Genomic DNA, 18,111 nt, shown 5'->3' with positions numbered 1-18,111 from the left:
CTGCACAGAGGTGCTGGGGGGATAGTGGTGCCCTGGTTGCAGTGTCCATGGGTGTGGGCGCCTCAGGGAACAGAGACTGCCCAGAGGTCAGAGGGGGTGGCCCCTTCCCCAGAGGGCTCTCTCTGCTGGAGCCCCAGGACAAGGTTGGAGGATAGTGTGGGTTTCCAGATGGCAGTACTGAAGAAGGGACAGTACTTCGTCAGAGGGAAAGCTGGGAAAGCCTGCTGGGGGGATTCCCAGCGCTGAGTGAGTGGGCCTGGAGCCCTTCTCTCCCAGGCCTCCCTGAAGATGGAGGTGGAGCGATGGGCTTTGTCCCTGCCTGGGGGCCACTGGGCTGAAAGCGGGATCTGCAGGTGAAGGAGTAGACACTGTGCTGCCCTGGGGCGGAGTTAGGGAAGTGGCTCTCAGCCGTTGCTGTGCTCTCTCTCCAGGCCTGCTACCTGTGCCACAGCCTCCTGACACTGGCCGGGGTGGTGGTCAGCTGCCAGGACATTACTCCAGACCAGTGGGTGAGTCTCCCAAGAGGCTAGGGTGGGGTCAGGTGGGGTACGGTTGGCTGGGATGGAGCCCAACCCACTGTCAGGAGCTGCAAAGAGTGGGAGGCTGAGAAGGGACCCAGTCTAGGAAGCCATGGCCTCTTCCTCCCCACAGTGTCCCATGGGCCATTCCCCAAGGACACTGACCCATGCCCCAGCAGTTGTGCTGGCTCTCTCCTCGTTTCCCTGCCCAGCTGCTGAGCAGTCACCCAAATATGCCCCTCTTCTAATCTGACTTTTTGCTCCTGACCCCCCTTGGCGGTGCCCAGCATGCCGCACCCTCCCCCACAGCCTGGGCCTCTCCCTCCACAGGGCGAGCTGCAGCTGCTGTGCATGCAGCTGGACCGCCACATCAGCACCCATATCAGGGAGAGCCCCCGGGCCATGCACCGCACCAGACTCAAGGACTTGGCTGCCCAGACCTACATCCGTTGGCAGGAGCTGCTGGCCCACTGCCAGCCCCAGGTGGTGCCCCTGCAGCCCCCAGACCTGGGAGGAGAGGGAAGTGGTCAGGCAGGGCTGGCCAAGCCAGCAGTGTGTCCACCCCCACTGCAGCTGCTGAGCTCCTGGCCAACACACGGGTGGAGAGGGTGATGTGGGGGCAGGGTGAGGATGCCTGGGAACCTTCACCGTTCTTACCTAGAAGCCAGTGTGCAGGCTGGGGTGGGGTCTGGGGGACACAGAGAAGTCTACTCCTGAGCAAATGCAAGGAAAAGCAGCCCCATAAAGGGAAGAGCCTGGGCCAGGAGTACCAGTTTGTCATGAATGGTGCCAGAAAGGGGCGCCAGAGGCACCAGCTGTCCACCCTCTGCCCACTTGTGCTGCAGGCCTGAGGCTGGCCTCCTACTCTGTTAGGAGGAAGCTCCCAGGCTTCCCTGCCCCTCCCCCCAAGGTAATACTATTCATAGCTAACATTTATTGTATGAAGACTCCTTTCTATTTGAACCCAGATAAACCCCCATGAGGCAGGTTGTTAGGAGTCCATTTTATAGATGAGCAAACTAACCAGAGGCCCTGAGAGGATAAAAATGGCTTGCCCCAGCCGGGCGTGGTGGCTCACGCCTGTAATCCTAGCACTTTGGGAGGCTGAGGCGGGCGGATCGCTCAAGGTCAGGAGTTCGAAACCAGCCTGAGTGAGACCCCGTCTCTACCAAAAATAGAAATAAATTAATTGACCAACTAAAAATATATATACAAAAAAAAAAAATTAGCCGGGCATGGTGGCGCATGCCTGTAGTCCCAGCTACTTGGGAGGCTGAGGCAGTAGGATCGCTGAGCCCCGGAGATTGAGGTTGCTGTGAGCCAGGCTGACGCCACGGCACTCACTCTAGCCTGGGCAACAAAGTGAGACTCTGTCTCAAAAAAAAAAAAAAAAAAAAAAATGGCTTGCCCCATCACAAAGGCAGCTTGCAGAGATGTCAGAATCAGGCCCAGAGCCAGCTGACTCCCAAGCCCGCTGACCTAGCCACAGTCCAGCCCCTGCTCTGGCATCCTCCCTTCTGCCTCAGTCTCTCCAACAAGCCGCACCAGCTGGGCTGGCTTAGAGACTCTTCCCTTCCTGAGCCCCCAGCCCTTGATACAGATGAGCAGGGCCACTTCCCCAGCCCCAGTGCTCCTCAGCTGTCAACTTGCTTCTCCTCTGACTTCTCTGGTCCCTCCCCTGTAACCTCTGACTTGGGGCTGACACATTGGCCACAGGCTGTGGCTTGGGTCTCAGATTTCGCAAGTCTCTGAGAAAGCTGGAGAGCAAACCTCACCCTCAATTCCCAGGGAACTAGATCACACTAGTCTCTGGTGGGAAGCAGTGTGTTTGTCATGAAAAGAAGGAAAAGTGATTCGTAGCCTGGTGGGGGCAGGTACCACCTTTCACACTTCCTGCACCTGCAGGCAGCGAGTAAAGGGGCCCTGGCAGACCGTTCAGGCCTGTTGACCTGCCACTCCTCTCCTGGGCTGCGAGCCCCAGGAGTCCTGCTCACTCAGTGAGGGAGCCTGTGATGGATGTTGATGGAAGCCACGAGTCCAGGGAGTTTCAGGGCAGTGGGCAGCCGTGGGGCCCAGACCATCACAGCCCATTTTTCTCCTTGCCACAGGCCCAGTACTTTAGCCCCTGGAAAGACACCTAAAGGAGCAGGGTTGGGACAGCCCAGGGCTCTGGGCTTCAGCAGGCGGTGACCAGCGCTCAGGGAACTGGAAGAAGCGAAAAATCAAGGCCAGAGGAGAGCCAGATGCTGACCAGCCTGATGAAGCAAGAGCCTGCTCCGCCCCTGCCCCTGCCCCTGCCCGCCCCCTGCCAGGGATGCCTCTCCCTGCCTGGCCCACCCTCAGCTCTCCTCCCCTCCCAGCCATCTCCTCTTCCCTAAGGCCTTTGTCTCCATAGCTCTGGTTTCCCTGGGCCTCCTGGGCCCTCCTGGGCCTCAGTCCTCCCCACCCTCCTTCCTCCCTCGCTCTGTCACTAATGTGAGGTTTCTTTGTGCACATTAAAGTCTTATTTCAGCATCAGTGGTTAAGAAGACTTCCTTCAAACCCTGTCCTGAGGGCTGTGCCCAGCATCCAATCTCCTGGCATCTCTGCTAGAGTTCTGCTGAGTTCTCACCTCTGACAGTTACTTACGTGACTAGGGCCCAGGCTCCGCCCCCTGCAACAGAGGGCTGTTTGCAAATCTCCAGGGAGGAGCAGTTATCCCTGTGGCCTGGCTGTGGCCTGAGAGCTGTCAGAAACTCAGGGATGGGGAACATTTGTTTGGACCCAGTCTGGGACCACTCTCCCCTCCCCATCCCTGCTGGGGAGAATACATAGAGCAAGATGGTGGATCAGGCCTGTAATTACCCTTAATTCAATTTATTGCTGAGCTCTGAAATCAACTCCCCAGACTCGTGAGTGTGGGCGGGTACAAAAGACAGTTCCGGATCTGCTTTTGCTTCCACTCGGACTTGCCCAGATCAGTTCATGGGACCCAATCCCTAATGGGGTACTGAGTATCTTTGACCTGAACCCCTTGAGAAATGAGTGGGCCCTCTGTACCCCAGGAGACTCCTGGATCTCAACTTTGCCTACTCCCCCAACCCTGAGAATCCATGGTTAGTCTCAGGCCCCTCCTGACTTTCTGAGTTGGAATGGGGTTTTGCAGGGGACACAAATGGTAGCTTGGAAGTGGCAGAGAATTATCCCTGACAAATTGGCCTACACCCACTCCTCATTCCTAGGTGTCCACTTAGTAGGAGAGAGACCTCCCCAAAATAAAGAACCTTCAGACTGAGTGGCTCAAGGTGCCACAGTGGAGCTCATTACTTCCTGGGCCTGCCTCAGACACAGCTGCCTCCTTCCCTGGGTCCTCAGATGCGAGGAGTAGGGGGCATCTATTATTCAGAGGGCATGGGCACATGCACGACACAGTGCTGGGTACCACCCAGGACACCTTTCTGCCTCACAGCCTTTGCCAAATGAGCGGTGGAAGAAACCGTGGGCCAGGGTGACTTGGATGCCCAGGCAACTTAACTGAGAGTTCCAGTTTCTGTTCCTGGCTATGTCACATGCCCACTTGGCCGGCACACCACTGGAGCTGCAGCAGCATCAGCTCAGCCTCAGATCATCCGATAAAAGAGCGTGGGTCTAGTGAGCCAGGCTTCTTCACCCTCCCTCAGGGTGCCCCTGCTTCTGACACTGAACATCCTGACAGTTAATCTTCAGCTATTCAGTTTGCTCTCCAAACCTGGAAATCACCTTTGAAATTTCCCTTCTTTGTTCTTACTGCCAAGGGCAAGAAGGGAATAGGGAGACCCTGGAGGCTGAACCAGGGAGTTTCCAGGTGGCGAGCTGGCCCTACCTGGCTCTGAGAAAGGGATCGCCCGAGCTGTCCATCAGCATAGGCATCTGGAGCCTTCCTGCCCAGTCCTGACTCTTGTACACTGCCCCCTCCTGCCCTGCTCCCTAACATACTCATCCCCATGAGAGAAATAGACACCAGGAGAGGAGGTGTCCGTGACAACTCAGTCCCTCAAGAGACCCGGCTGTAACCTGAGCAGAGGTGTGCACTGTGAGGTCATCCAAGGGCATACGATATCCGCTGGGACATGTAATGGGCCCTCTCTGGGACTGGCTGGGAGCTGACCAGATCTCCTAAAACTAGTCTATGGTCAGTTAGAGACTCAGCCTCCTCAGGGACATGAATTCCACAGTGGTGCTGGCAGTTTTACCACATGCCCTCCAGGTCTGTGACCTTTCCAGATAGATCCCTAACCCCTGGGGAAAGGCTGGGGATATCCTGATAGGAGCCACTGGAAAAGCGGCATCCGGGGCTGTGATGACGGATGTTTTCCTGTTTCCTTTTGGCCATGGTGGCAGGGAGGGGCTGGGAAGGGAAAGGCTTCCCAGGTGGACGGCTTTGATAGCTCTCCTTTTGGAGGAAGTAGAGAGGGAGAGTCCTTTTCCTATGTCCCCAGTCACCCCCACCCCACCTCCGGCCCTCAGACCCCTGAAGGGTGGCTGACCCAAGCATTCTCACTCCCCTACCTGTGGGTTGACAGCAGCTCCTGCTGCCTTGGAAATCAATGAGGCAGCATTGCCCGTAGAACCCAATGGCAGCCCAGGCCCTCCTCCTGCCAGAAAGTTGCTTCAAGAGAGCTGGCAGGCGAGTAGCTCAAATGAAGGGCACTGTGGCCCATGACCAATGTGTAAGAGAGAGAGGAGACTTGCTTTTCAAGTGAGACTCCTGGGCCATCTCTCTGCGCCAGCCTAAGCTGCCGGTGGATCCCTGGAGAGCCTTGGGAAGCATCTAGCATGTCTCTGTCTTTCCTTGACCTGGCCACAAGCAGTTGAGCAAATGGAGGGTCTGTGAAGACCGGAGTCCTGAAGGGTGGGCACCTCCCATAGGATATGCCAGGCAGGCCCAGGGAGACTAGCCCGGTACACGAGCCTTTCTCCCTCAACCCCCACCCTGCGCCTGTAGTAGTAATTTTTTTCTCAATTGAAGACCCGGGAATACTCATTTTTCTGCCAGTTGTGCTTTTATTTAAAAGTATGAATCATGAGCAAGTAGTCATGCAGGAAACTTTATCCTCTGCCCACCCACCCATGGAAAAGGCCAGTGCTGAGAATGAACAGAATAGAGAAATGCAGGAAGGTGGAAAAGGGGAGGGGGACCTGCAACCTTATCTCTGAGGAGCGATTGGGAGGGATTGCTCTGCAGTCTGTCAGCTGGGGGGGTTCTACGGTTCTACATAACTGGCCCTCTGGAACCGGAACCGAAGCCTGCCACTGAGGTGCACAAGAAGACTGTGCCTGCCAGCGAAACCAAACCGCCTTTTGAAACTTTCCACTGGGGCCACGTTGGAGGTAAAGCCAGGGAGCTCAGGTCTCTGCCTGCTAACCCTCACACCTAGAGGCTGGGGCTAAGTCTTGAAGGTGAAGAAAAACAGCAGGAAACAGAGTGCTGTCAGGATATATGGTGACTTCATGGAAAGACAGAATTGGGCACTGTTAGGATATGTAGTGACTGCATGGAAAAAAAGACAGAATTGGGAGTCCCAAGACATGAGTTAAAATTCTGACTTTCCTTATTATCTAGGAGACTTAGGGCCAGCTGCTTAAACTTTCTGAGACTCATCTATAAAAGGTGAAAAAACAATATCTATTTTTTAAAGGGTGGTCATGAGGGTAGAGTGAGAAAATGTATGTGAAGGCAGGTTACAAAGTCTATAGCCCAGAACAAATGTGAGGGGCACAGGCCAGGCTCAGTGGCTCAAACCTGTAATCCTAGCACTTTGGGAGGCCAAGGTGGGAGGGTCGCTTGAGATCAAGAGTTTGAGCTCAGCCTGAGCAAGAGTGAGACCACGTCTCTACCAAAAATGGAAATATTAGCTGGCCATGGTAGACTGTGTGCATTGCTTGAGCCCAGGAGTTTGAGGCTGCTGTGAGCTATGATGATGCCACTACACTCTAACTGGGGTGACAGAGCAAGACCTTGTCTCAAAAAAAAAATAAAGTGAAGGTATTTGCATGCCAGTTTGCCCCACTTAGACACAGGGTCAGAGTCCGCCCATCTTCTCTCTCCCTCCCTGTCAGCTGAAGCACGGCCTTCCCTGCCCACCCGTGGTGACTGTTATCTCCAGCATCTCCAAGGCCACAGCTTTTTTTCTAGCAGAAAGGAGCTGGGAAATGTGGCTTTGGCCAGCAAAGGAGAAGGGGCCTTTATGTGTACCAGCAAAGACCCAATTGTTACTGAAACCAAAATGGGCTGCTTTTCTCAATTATCTCCACTACTCTTCTGGTCTCCACTTTTCAGATGCCAAGTTTTAAACCAGAACAAAAGCTGCTGTCGGGACTGATTTATAAATCAGTCCAGATCTGCTGACAGGGCCTAAAGTGTTCCTCCCCTCCAGGACTGCACCCTGGCTTAAAGTACCATCCAAGCCTCAGGGCCTCAAGTCCCTTCACCCCTGCCCTTTGCGCCTAGCCAGGAGGTGGCATTTGTCCTCAAGTGCCCGTTGGGGTGTCTTCCCTGAGGCTTTCTGTCCACCTCCCCAGCTCCCAAGACCAGCTGGCAGGAAGGAGGACACCCCAGCACCGCCCATAAGGCATGAGCTACAAGTTACTTCTAGGAGCCGCTGTGGGCGGAGGCTGGAGGTTCTGAAGGAGCCGGTGCTCCCGCGTGGCTCTCCCCAGCCCCTTTCATCTGAACATTAGGGCTCGTGCCGCTTGTTAATCAGCCTTCCAGTGGCACCAGAAGGAGTCATTTTCTGGGGGTAGGCTCTGCCCGGAGCGTGAGAAACAGGCTCAGATTGTCTCCGGAGACTTGAGGGTCTTCCTGGCTGGTAAGGCTAGTCTGAGGGCAGGAATCAGTGGCGTTGGGGCCAAGAAAGAAGGCAGAATTTGGGGCCACAAGACAGACTTCTCTCGTCTGCCCAGAAGAGAAGCCTCGGTTTCCCCAGCGTTCCTCCCCCGGATAATCGCCCCGAGGTGGCTGGCCCACGTTCGTTGCAGTAACTGGAGCGTCAAGCCCGATTCCCGAGCCCGCCCTAGGTCTACCAGGAACACTTTGGAAAGAACGGGTGAGTCCGATTCAGCCATGGCAATGCCAGGAGTCCCTTCCCCGCCCCACCTCCCTCCAGGCGCTGTGGCGCAGACCGCGACTCCGAGACGCGGGGCGGCTGGGCACCAGGAGGGACAGAGGCCCGAGCCCCCCCTGCGGAGAGCGGGCGGGCCCGCGGGTCGTGGCGGGTCGCAGCCCCCTCCTGAGCTGGCCTTCGCGTCCCGCCCCCGGCCTCCGCTCGACCCCCCCGCCTGACGTCAGGGGGGAGGGGGCGGAGAGCCGCGGCAGCGCTGGAGAAAGAGCCGGCGCCCGCCGCGGTGGCGCGGGGAGCCCGAGCCCAGGGGCGCCGAGCCAGGACCGAGGGTTGGTGGCAGAGGGGCAGTGGTGGAGCGCTGGTGGGCGCGCGCGGTCGGGCACAGGGGCGGACCGCGGTCGGTGGCGAACGCGAGGGCGGCGCCCAGGGATCCGAGCTGCGCGCAAGAGGTGAGTGGAGGCCGGGCTTGCGTGTGGCCAGGACCGCGGAGCTCCGGAGCCACCGCTTTGTCCCTTTGCTTGGGCAGGGGCTGCCGCACGCGCGAGGCACGGGGTCTAGGGGAGCAGGGAGCGGCGGCGGCGGAGACAGCTGTCCGCCCGAAATCCTTCCTGCGACCCCGCGGGCTGCCTCGCGGGGGCTCGGGAGAGGGGCGTGCAGTGCCTGCGGCCCCCGGGACTGGAGGGGCGGGCTGGTGAGGGGCTCCGGGGTTCCTCGTGCTGTCCGGTCTACGGTGGGGATCCTCGCCAGGCTCCTGAACTGTTCTCGGCTCCCCCACTGCCGACGGAAAGTTTGGGGCGGGCTTGGACAGAGGCCGATGTTGTGGGATCGGATTTCCCTGCCGCGGCCCCCCGCCCCTCCCCGTTACGCCGGGGAGGCGGGTTGTCCCGGAAAGCCAGGCCCCCGGCCCGAGCCGGGCGCCCTGACCCGGCTGGAGCGCTCGCCGTGCAGCCGCGGGAGCGCCGCCGTCCACTGCCGGCCGCTCGGGGTGAGCAAGGGTGCAGGGGCTCCACCTGGACCCCGCACCCCTCGGCCCCCACGCCCCTGGCTGCCCGTTTCCCCCGAGCTGGGAGGAGCTGGGGGTGGGGGCACTGCTGCACGGGCGGATCCTCGGAGCGCGCCTCCGGGTTTGGCCTGAGTCTGGGGTAAGGAGCTGAGGGAGAGCTGGGGGTGTATTTGGGGCCGGTCGCGGGCGAACACTGCCCCAGGCCCCCGCTCTTCCCGCGCTGAGGTTCTAGGCCGACAGGGGGCGTCCGCAGGCCGGGCTCCGCCACGCTCCCAGCGCCACCGCTTTGTTTGCATTCAAATCCCTGGAGCTGGGGGAGGGGAGGACCCCGGGGGACCCCGGACGGGGCCTTGGCAGGTACCCTTTGTTTTGGGGTGACCAAGTCCCCAGATCCTGTGTCTCTGTGCCCGGCATGGGAGGACTGAAGCAGTGGAAACCAAACCCGATGGCCTGCTTAGGCCAGGGTCCCTGAGGCGTAATCCCTGAGTTGGGAAGGTTCGTCAAACCCGGGGAAGCGAAAGCGCAGCGGGCGCCCGCCATGCGGTCCAAGAGGAACCCCCCTCGTGCTCCCCTAGCTCATCCCCCACGCCCCCGCCTGCCAGCGCCGCCGGGAGATCCCTGATTAGACCCGAGCCTGCTCTGTTATCCCGCCGCCTCTCAGCCGGAGGGCTAGTGTCTCCTAGAAGGCTGTGCGAGGAACAGGATGAGGCCCTGGTCATTTCCACGCCCATCCCACCCACTTCCTGCCTCCCTCTTGGGCAACAAAGGGGCCTCGGGAAGCAGGGCCCCTTCGGCTCCCGGCCCCACTCCCACCCCTGCCCTGCTGCTGTGGAACGGGGTTCTGGGCTCTGCCCGGCCATTGTCTGTGCAGGGGGAAGGGACGGGCTGGGGCTGGGACTTCGCACGCAGCATGCTGCACTAAGTCCCTCTGTGCGGGTTCTCGCCACCGCCTGCCCCACCGCACGCCTCCTCACCCCGCGGAGGGGTTTGCCTCCCAGAATTGGGTCGTGGGGCTGGTTGGAGCCCGAGTGGATGCAAGTCCTGCTTCCTGAGGTTTTTTCTTTTAAGGAACTCTAAAAACCTTTTAGTCGTGAGTTGGGGAGGGAGGTGTCCTCTTTATTTTTTTAAACAACTTCCTGTTGGGAGCGAGTGGGAGAGGCCTAGCGGCCAGTGAGGGCTTCTTGGAGTCTGTCCATGCCTCCAGCTGACTCAGCTCCTCCGAGTTGCCAGGGGAGACCCCATGTCTTTTGGGGGTTGAGGTCAGGTGTGAGGTGCCAGGTCCTCCTCCAGAGGGAGTGGCCAGGGGGGCTTCCAGGGGCTCCTGGAGAGGCCTGATCAGGTGTCCAGTAGCCCCTTGGTGTGGGCCCCCTTCCGGTTTGTTTTCTCTGGGTATGATTCTGACCATTTCTTTTCCCTCAGCAGGCAGCTGGCTTGGAGCATAGAGCCGGCGTGTGCCATGGCCCCACACTGGGCTGTCTGGCTGCTGGCAGTGGGGCTGTGGGGCCTGGGCATCGGGGCTGAGGTGTGGTGGAACCTTGTGCCCCGGAAGACAGTATCTTCTGGGGGTGAGTGCCTGGAGTCTTGGGGGTAACAAGCCATGTGGGAGGCAGGAGGGACACCAGGGGAGGAAGGGTACTCAGGAAGTGCAGGGGCAGGCTGCTAAGGAATCGTCCCCAATAACGTGCCCACTTTAGTCTGATGTGTGTGGATCCAGAATGGGTAGTACAGGTCAGGACCTGGGATTTGCCTCCTTCTGACACTTAGGATGGCTCTGGGGGAGCTCTTACCAACTCCTCGCCCCAGACTGGCTGCCCAGGTATGCAAGGGAGAGAGGCCATTCTGCACGCCTCATTTCTTGAATTGTCACTATCGCTGAGAGCCTAGAGAGAGAAACCCAAACCAGGATGGTATAAACCAAAGCTCTGTCCCCTGTTCCCTTTAGTCTTTCTAGCTGTCTGTCCCCAGAACTCCCTTTATCCTAATACCACCCTAATACCACCCCAATACTCATGCCATCTGGTGGCCCTGGATGGGTGTATGTGCGCATGCTTGTACTGAGGGACAGAGTGGACCTGGCAACCCTCCTAGTGCACACACACCTGTATGGAGAGGTGATGTCAGGTGTTTGTATCATCTGTGCGCTCTGGGGACCTGGGATGAGCTCACCTCCCACAGGCTGCACTCGGGTGCTAATGAAGCCCTCCCATGCCAGCCTGTGTCTGGGTCCATCCTTGCCTCCAAAGACTGAAGCTGGTTTGGGGGGCCCCTGAGGAGAGGTGGGCCGCTGGTTTGGGGGCTGACATAGAAATCACATGACTATATGAATGGCATAGTGTCCTGGCTTCCCAAGCCCCAGCAGGCTTCAGCCCCATCTCTGGCCCCAGAGCCTCTGGTTTCCCCCACTTCTCTGGCCTGGCCTCCCAGCCTCGATGCCTTCCCCTCCTGCCATCCCTGCCTGTCCTGGTGGCCAGCTGTGCTTCCATCTCTGGCAGCCTGGATTTGGGTCCTGTTGGGGTAAAGGCTTTCCTGAGGCAAAGATTGCTCACAACTGTTCTGTACCTCCTTCCCTGCTGGGTGGGTTGCCAGGGCCTGGCTGGCCCCTAATGTGGACCGTGAGCAGCAGAGCAAAGAAGGAAGCAGCAGCCAAGGAAGCAGGGGGTGGGGAAGGTGGGGGTGCTCAGCCCAGCCCTGCAGCCGGAGGTGCCACTGACCCTGAGAGCGAGAGCCATCAGTCTGATGGCTTCCTCTGGCCGGAAGCTGTGGCTGAGAGATCCGTCCTTCCTTTTCAGCAGCCCGGATCTGCCTCCTCCCAGACAAGGGAAGGCTAAGGAGGCCTGGGTGGAGCTGTCAGAGCCAAAAGGCCATTCCGAAAATGCCCTCTATTGCCAGTCAGGGGGCTTGGCTGGCACTGCTGTGGGGTCCTGGCTCCAGTGTGGGGAACTGGGGGGATTAGGCCCAGCAGACCAGTGGATAGAGGAAGACTGACTCTGAGAGGTGCCTGCTCACTTTACCTTGCCCTTGTCCCTGCAGAGCTGGCCACAGTGGTACGGCGGTTTTCCCAAACGGGCATCCAGGACTTCCTGACGCTGACCCTGACGGAGCAGACTGGGCTTCTGTATGTGGGGGCCCGAGAGGCCCTATTTGCCTTCAGCGTGGAGGCTCTGGAGCTGCAAGGAGTGGTGAGAGGTTGGGCAGCGGGTGGCACACAGGCCTGGGAGAGAGAGCAGGGCCCAGAGGGGCTTCGCTTGGGCAGGCTGTACCTCTGCCCAGCTGCCCTTATGGAAGTCTTGCTCGACTTCCAAGGCCCGAGCACTCATTAGGATTAGCTAGCTCTGTCCTCTCCTGTAGCATTTACTGGATTCTGTGTAGGGGGGCAGTGTGAGGCTTCTGTATTCTACTGAAAGAAGCCCCCAGAGAATGGGGACAATATCTTTGCACTGGATTGCTGCCACAGGCAGTGTTTATGACACATGCATGGTACATACTTGTGACATTGCTGATGTCCTCCTCCCTATCTTCAGATCTCCTGGGAGGCCCCAGTGGAGAAGAAGACTGAGTGTATTCAGAAAGGGAAGAGTAACCAGGTGGGTGCTCAGGTCCTGATCACTTGCAGGGCCTTGCAATGCAGGTGCACGCTCTCCTGGGGCTGCCTCCCATACTCTCACTAACTGGATGCCTTTCTGCCCCAGACGGAGTGCTTCAACTTCATACGCTTCCTGCAGCCCTACAACGCCTCGCACCTGTACGTCTGTGGCACCTACGCCTTCCAGCCCAAGTGCACCTACATTGTGAGTGCTGTGCCTCCCCCCTTGCTAGCCCCTACCTCCACCCTCACCTGCTCTGGGCTCCAGCCCCGAGGGCCCCTGCCCTTGGGCAGCTCCTTCTCATCCCCTCTCTCCCTGCCCCTAGGACATGGTCACCTTCACTTTGGAGCGTGGAGAGTTTGAGGATGGAAAGGGGAAGTGTCCCTATGACCCAGCTAAGGGCCACACTGGCCTTCTTGTGGGTGAGTGGCTGCTCCTGACATAGGCTGGGCAAGCCCCCGGGGCTTGAGTGTGTCTCCACCTCACTTCTGGCCTGGCTGGCCCTCTCTCCTGTAGACGGCGAGCTGTATTCAGCCACACTCAACAACTTCCTGGGCACAGAGCCTGTTATCCTGCGTAACATGGGGCCCCACCACTCCATGAAGACAGAGTACCTTGCCTTTTGGCTCAACGGTGAGTCCCGAGGCACTAGCACAGGCCCTGAGGCAGCTGTGGCGGGGAGGCCCGTGAGGGGCCCAGCACCTCACTGCTTGCCATCCCCCCCTTCCCACAGAACCTCATTTTGTAGGCTCTGCCTACATACCTGAGAGTGTGGGGAGCTTCACGGGGGACGATGATAAGATCTACTTCTTCTTCAGTGAGCGGGCAGTGGAGTACGACTGCTATGCCGAGCAGGTGGTGGCTCGTGTGGCCCGTGTTTGCAAGGTACCGAGTCCCGCAGCAGGGGGCCCTGGGAGCCCTGCCAGCCTGGTGAGACTGACCGGCATTGTCTTCTTGCCATCTGCCAGGGCGACATGGGGGGCGCACGGACCCTGCAGAGGAAGTGGACCACGTTCCTAAAGGCGAGGCTGGTGTGCTCTGCCCCCGACTGGCAGCTCTACTTCAACCAGCTGCAGGCGGTGCACACCCTGCAGGGCGCCTCCTGGCACAACACCACCTTCTTTGGAGTTTTTCGGGTGAGATGGTGAGTTGGCCACAGAGCCTTGGGGGTGGGGAGGAGCAGGTGTTCTTGTTAGGGATGGTGTGTGGAGGTGAGGGCCTGGACAGGGCCTCTGCAGGAGGTTCAGGTGGTCAGTTGTTGTGAAGCCAAGGAGACTCCTGGGCAGTTGCCCCCTCCAAAGCTCCCCGTGGAGGTGGGCAAGGTCTTGCTCTGGGGTGGCACTTTAGAACTGCCAGTGCATTCTTGTGCTCAAGCTTGCATTGTGCTGGGCCCCGCCATCATGCTACTTGCCTGGAGCTGGGGTAAGATGGGATAAGATGGGTACCTGACCCCTGGGGTCCCTCCCTGTCTGTCAGGGGTGATGTGGATCTGTCGGCAGTATGCGAGTACCAGCTGGAAGAGATCCAGCGGGTGTTCGAGGGTCCCTACAAGGAGTACCGTGAGCAAGCCCAGAAGTGGGGCCGCTATACCGACCCAGTACCCAGCCCTCGGCCTGGCTCGGTGAGTCCTGGGGCAGGGATGTGTTCCCACCCTCAGCTCCAGTGCCATTCCCGCCTGGCTGATGGCTCGCCTCCCCACCTCCCTACTCCAGTGCATCAACAACTGGCACCGACGCCATGGCTACACCAGTTCTCTGGAGCTGCCCGACAACACCCTCAACTTCATCAAGAAGCACCCGCTGATGGAGGAGCAGGTGGGCCCTCGGTGGGGCCACCCCCTGCTTGTGAAGAAGGACACCAACTTCACTCACTTGGTGGCTGACCAGGTTACAGGGCTTGATGGAACCACCTATACAGTGCTGTTCATTGGCACAGGTAGGCATGCGGGCACAGTTGCTGGAGGCTGGGGGAAGGCCCTGTGCCCAGAGCCAGGAGATCTGGAGATGCTCCGGGGCCTGGTGCCCCCATTTACACCTTGCCCCTCCTCTCTGCAGGAGACGGCTGGCTGCTCAAAGCTGTGAGCCTGGGGCCCTGGGTCCACCTGATTGAGGAGCTGCAGGTGTTTGACCAGGAGCCAGTGGAAAGCCTGGTGCTGTCTCAGAGCAAGGTAGTAAGTCAGCCCCACCCCCACCCCCCAGTCGCCACTGTCCTCAGCACCATCCTGTCTTACTCCCTCTGTCTGCCTTTCCCAGTCGAGCTTACACACTTGGCCATTAAAGAGGTGGGGACATGTGCATGCCAACCCACTTACACCTTGTGTAGCTTGGGGTGGGTTCCTGGAAATGAGCACGCTGAAGTGGCGTAATCTGCGCTCCAAAGGACTGTTACATATAGCTGGGTCGTGGGGCTGTGTTCCCAGAGGCAGGCCTTAGCAACTGCTCTCGAGTTTTCTTCAGACCCCTCCAAGCTGTGCTGTAGCTGTGGCTATAGCTCTTCCCTGGCCACGCCCCCGCTGGCCTGACCACCCAGGCTGTGACATGTTAACGATGCCCACACCATGTCGATGCCCACACCATGTCGGTTTCCTGTCAGCCCCCAGTTGCTCTCTGGTCCCAACCCTGTGTTTCATTTCCTTGACCGCTTCCCAGAGTGCTTGCATTTTACCTTATGCAATACTGTTTTCTGGAATGTTTGCAGCACCCCCTGAGCTTTGATTTGTTTGCCTTTTACCAGCGATGGTGACTCAAAATTATTCCCCAGAACATAGAATAATGGCAGAAAGAAAGCGTGTGGTTAAATAAACACAAAGATTAGCATTCACCATTCAAACAGAAGAAAACACCTTATTTTACGCTGATGCTATTGTGAGGGTTGATGGCCCTTGAAGAGAACATACTTTCTGCACTGTGTGTGTGACTGTGATTACACATCCAGCCTCACACTTCTGTCGTCCCTTTCTAATAAGGTCATATCTGTGAGCTACTTAGGATTGTGTCTGGCTTGTATAAGTCCTCAGTGAGTTCTCTGGCTCTTAGATTTCCCTCTTCAGGACTACAGCCTGCTGTCTTCCTCCTGCTGGCTCCTTTGTCCTTGTGTGCCCTACAGGAGTCCAGGAGCCCCCTGTGCTGTGTCCTGACCTGGCTGCCACCCACAGATGTGGCCCTGGCTGACCCTTCTGGGCCCTAATTCTCTCGCAGAAGCTGCTCTTTGCTGGCTCCCGCTCTCAGCTGGTGCAACTGCCGCTGGCAGATTGCATGAAGTACCGCTCCTGTGCAGACTGTATCCTCGCCCGGGACCCCTACTGTGCCTGGAACGTCAACACCAGCCGATGTGTGGCTGTGGGTGGCCACCCTGGGTGAGTTGGGCTCTGCATGGGCCAGGACCAGGAGGGGAGGGCAGGGAGATTGGAGCTGGGCTGCTGACATCCCCTGCGTCCCCTATTAGATCCCTGTTGATCCAGCATGTGACAATCTCAGACCCATCGGGCATTTGTAACTTCCGTGGCAGTAAGAAAGGTGAGCTGTCTGTTTTGTCCCCCTCCCATTGAGATGAGCCCTGGGCCCAGTCCTGGGCTTCCTGTACTAACTCTGCTCTTTCTTTCTTTGCTGCTGCAGTCAGGCCCACTCCTAAAAACATCACAGTGGTGGCAGGCACAGACCTGGTGCTGCCCTGCCGACTCTCCTCCAACCTGGCCCATGCCCGCTGGACCTTTGGGGGCCGGGACCTGCCTGCAGAACAGCCTGGCTCCTTCCTCTATGACGCCCGGCTTCAGGCCCTGGTTGTGATGGCCGCCCAGCCCCGCCATGCTGGGGCCTACCACTGCTTTTCAGAGGAGCAGGGGGCACGGCTGGCTGCCGAAGGCTACCTTGTGGCTGTAGTGGCGGGACCATCAGTGACCCTGGAGGCCCGGGCCCCCCTGGAAAACCTGGGGCTGGTGTGGTTGGCTGTGGTGGCCCTGGGGGCTGTGTGCCTGGTGCTGCTGCTGCTTGTTTTGTCCCTGCGCCGGCGGCTGCGGGAAGAGCTGGAGAAAGGAGCCAAGGCAGCTGAGAGAACCCTGGTGTACCCTCTGGAGCTGCCCAAGGAACCCACCAGTCCTCCCTTCCGGCCCGGCCCCGAAACAGATGAGAAACTTTGGGACCCTGTTGGCTACTACTACTCCGATGGCTCCCTTAAGATTGTACCTGGACACGCCCGGTGCCAGCCTGGGGGCGGCCCCCCTTCTCCACCTCCTGGGATCCCTGGCCAGCCCCTGCCTTCTCCAACTCGGCTTCACCTGGGGGGCGGGAGGAACTCAAATGCCAACGGTTATGTGCGCTTACAACTAGGAGGGGAGGACCGAGGAGGGCTCGGGCACCCCCTGCCTGAGCTTGCGGATGATCTGAGACGCAAACTGCAGCAGCGCCAGCCACTGCCCGACTCCAACCCCGAGGAGTCGTCAGTATGAGGAGAACCCCCCACCGCATCGGCGGGAGGAGTGTGGGAGGTGCAGCTCCTACTTTTGCACAGGCACCAGCTACCTCAGGGACATGGCATGGGCACCTGCTCTGCCTGGGACAGACTCTGCCCAGCACCCGCCCAGCTATGAGGACCTGCTCTGCTCAGCATGGGCACTGCCACTTGGTGTGGCTCACCAGGGCACCAGCCTCGCAGAAGGCATCTTCCTCCTCTGTGAAGCACGGACACATGGGACCCCAGCAGCCAAAACCTTTGAAGGCAGAAGTTTGAAGATGTGGGTGTGTTTGTGTTCATAAGTGTTTGCACGTGTGTGTATGTATGTATGTGTGTGTGGCATAGCCTTCCTGTTTCTGTCCAGTCTTCCCTAGGCCTGGGGTCCTCCTGGTGAGTCATTGGAGCTATGAAGGGGAAAGGGTTGTATCACGTTGCCTCTCCTGCCCCCATCTGTCCCAGTGTGGGGCAGTGATGTACATATGGGGGTGGGGCGGGCAGGGTGCTGTACCCCTTTAGGGGGAGTGCAGGGCTCAGGGTGGGCCTAGTCCTGCCCCAAGGGCTGTGAATGTTTTCAGGGTGGGGGGAGGGAGATGGAGCCTCCTGTGTGTTTAGGGGGAAGGGTGGGTGGGGCCTCCCACTTGGCCCCTGGGTTCTGTGGTATTTTATACTTGTCCTCTTCCAGTACAGGGGTTGGAAAGGTTGTGTTGGGGGAGGGAAGGGAGAGAGGGTGGGCATGCTGTGGATATTAGCATATCCTCTCCCAGCCCTAGGAGGAGGGCTCCTAACAGTGTAACTTATTGTGTCCCACATATTTATTTGTTGTAAATATTTGAGTATTTTTATATTGACAAATAAAATGGAGAAAATGAAACTATTACTGCTATGGGGATAAGACTTCTGGACCAAAACCCTTCCGGGTGCCAGGAGGGAAGACTCATTGTGGGTTGAGCAAGGCTGGGCTGGGCCCAGTCTCAGAACAGCCACCCGCTTCTGTGGTCCCGCCTGTCTGTGCCCTTCTCAGCAGGGGGGATAACCTAGCTTCAGTGTTTTCCCACAGTGGTGGCCGATTAGGCTGGGAACTAGACCATGGCCACAGCCCCTTGGGAGCCAGCGTGGCTTCTGGCCAAATGAACAAGTCAGGGCACTGGGAGTCAGACAGGGAGAAGAGGAGGGGCCTGCCTTCCCAGAACTCCAGGGCCCACTAGTAGAAGTGAGGGGGCTGGAGGAGAACTTCCTAGAAGCAGCCAAAGGTGATACAGATGGGTAGTTGCTAGGATGAAATTGGGGCCCGGACCAGCTTAGAGGAGGAAAGATTACTTCCTGCCTTCAACCTTCCAGGAATGCCAGAGTCTTGAATGCTCCACCGGGAGTGGTGCTGGGCCCAGCTGTTTGTGAGAGAAACAGAACCCAGGCTGGATTCTGTCCATGCGCCATTTCTGAATACCTCTGATGACTTTAGATACATTGGTCTAACCCAT

The 18,111-nt window shown here is 58.5% G+C and overlaps 2 protein-coding genes across 8 annotated transcripts in view; both read left to right on the top strand.

Annotated features, from left to right (window-relative positions):
- FAM178B (family with sequence similarity 178 member B) overlaps nucleotides 1-3,033 on the top strand; it is a 105,695-nt gene extending 102,662 nt beyond the window's left edge. For 5 of the 6 annotated variants that reach the window (XM_012786954.2, XM_020286263.2, XM_076001003.1 and 2 more), the window contains 3 exons: nucleotides 432-509; nucleotides 849-1,001; nucleotides 2,627-3,033. In XM_012786954.2, the coding sequence (XP_012642408.1) occupies nucleotides 432-509; nucleotides 849-1,001; nucleotides 2,627-2,659 (264 nt within the window). In that variant the 3' untranslated portion in view covers nucleotides 2,660-3,033. The remainder of the gene's footprint in view (nucleotides 1-431; nucleotides 510-848; nucleotides 1,002-2,626) is intronic. The other variant, XM_076001004.1, reaches the window with a different exon arrangement.
- Nucleotides 3,034-7,745: 4,712 nt separating this feature from the next.
- On the top strand, nucleotides 7,746-17,508 carry SEMA4C (semaphorin 4C). 2 transcript variants are annotated; one of them, XM_012786942.3, is made up of 15 exons: nucleotides 7,746-8,046; nucleotides 10,023-10,165; nucleotides 11,631-11,779; nucleotides 12,122-12,184; nucleotides 12,290-12,388; nucleotides 12,510-12,606; nucleotides 12,701-12,817; nucleotides 12,918-13,069; nucleotides 13,153-13,328; nucleotides 13,661-13,805; nucleotides 13,897-14,119; nucleotides 14,239-14,351; nucleotides 15,382-15,539; nucleotides 15,629-15,699; nucleotides 15,799-17,508. In XM_012786942.3, exons 2-15 carry the CDS (start codon nucleotides 10,057-10,059, stop codon nucleotides 16,626-16,628), a joined length of 2,502 nt encoding a protein of 833 aa, XP_012642396.1. In that variant the 5' UTR covers nucleotides 7,746-8,046; nucleotides 10,023-10,056; the 3' UTR covers nucleotides 16,629-17,508. The 2 variants fall into 2 exon arrangements, with proteins under 2 accessions (XP_012642396.1, XP_012642392.1); XM_012786938.3 differs by having other exon boundaries at nucleotides 7,747-8,046; nucleotides 10,020-10,165.
- The last annotated feature ends 603 nt before the right edge of the window (nucleotides 17,509-18,111 follow it).

The sequence above is a fragment of the Microcebus murinus genome, chromosome 3, assembly GCF_040939455.1.
Source record: "Microcebus murinus isolate Inina chromosome 3, M.murinus_Inina_mat1.0, whole genome shotgun sequence".
NCBI classification, from domain to species: Eukaryota; Metazoa; Chordata; class Mammalia; order Primates; family Cheirogaleidae; genus Microcebus; species Microcebus murinus.
This window is presented reverse-complemented; position numbering and strand designations above follow the sequence as displayed.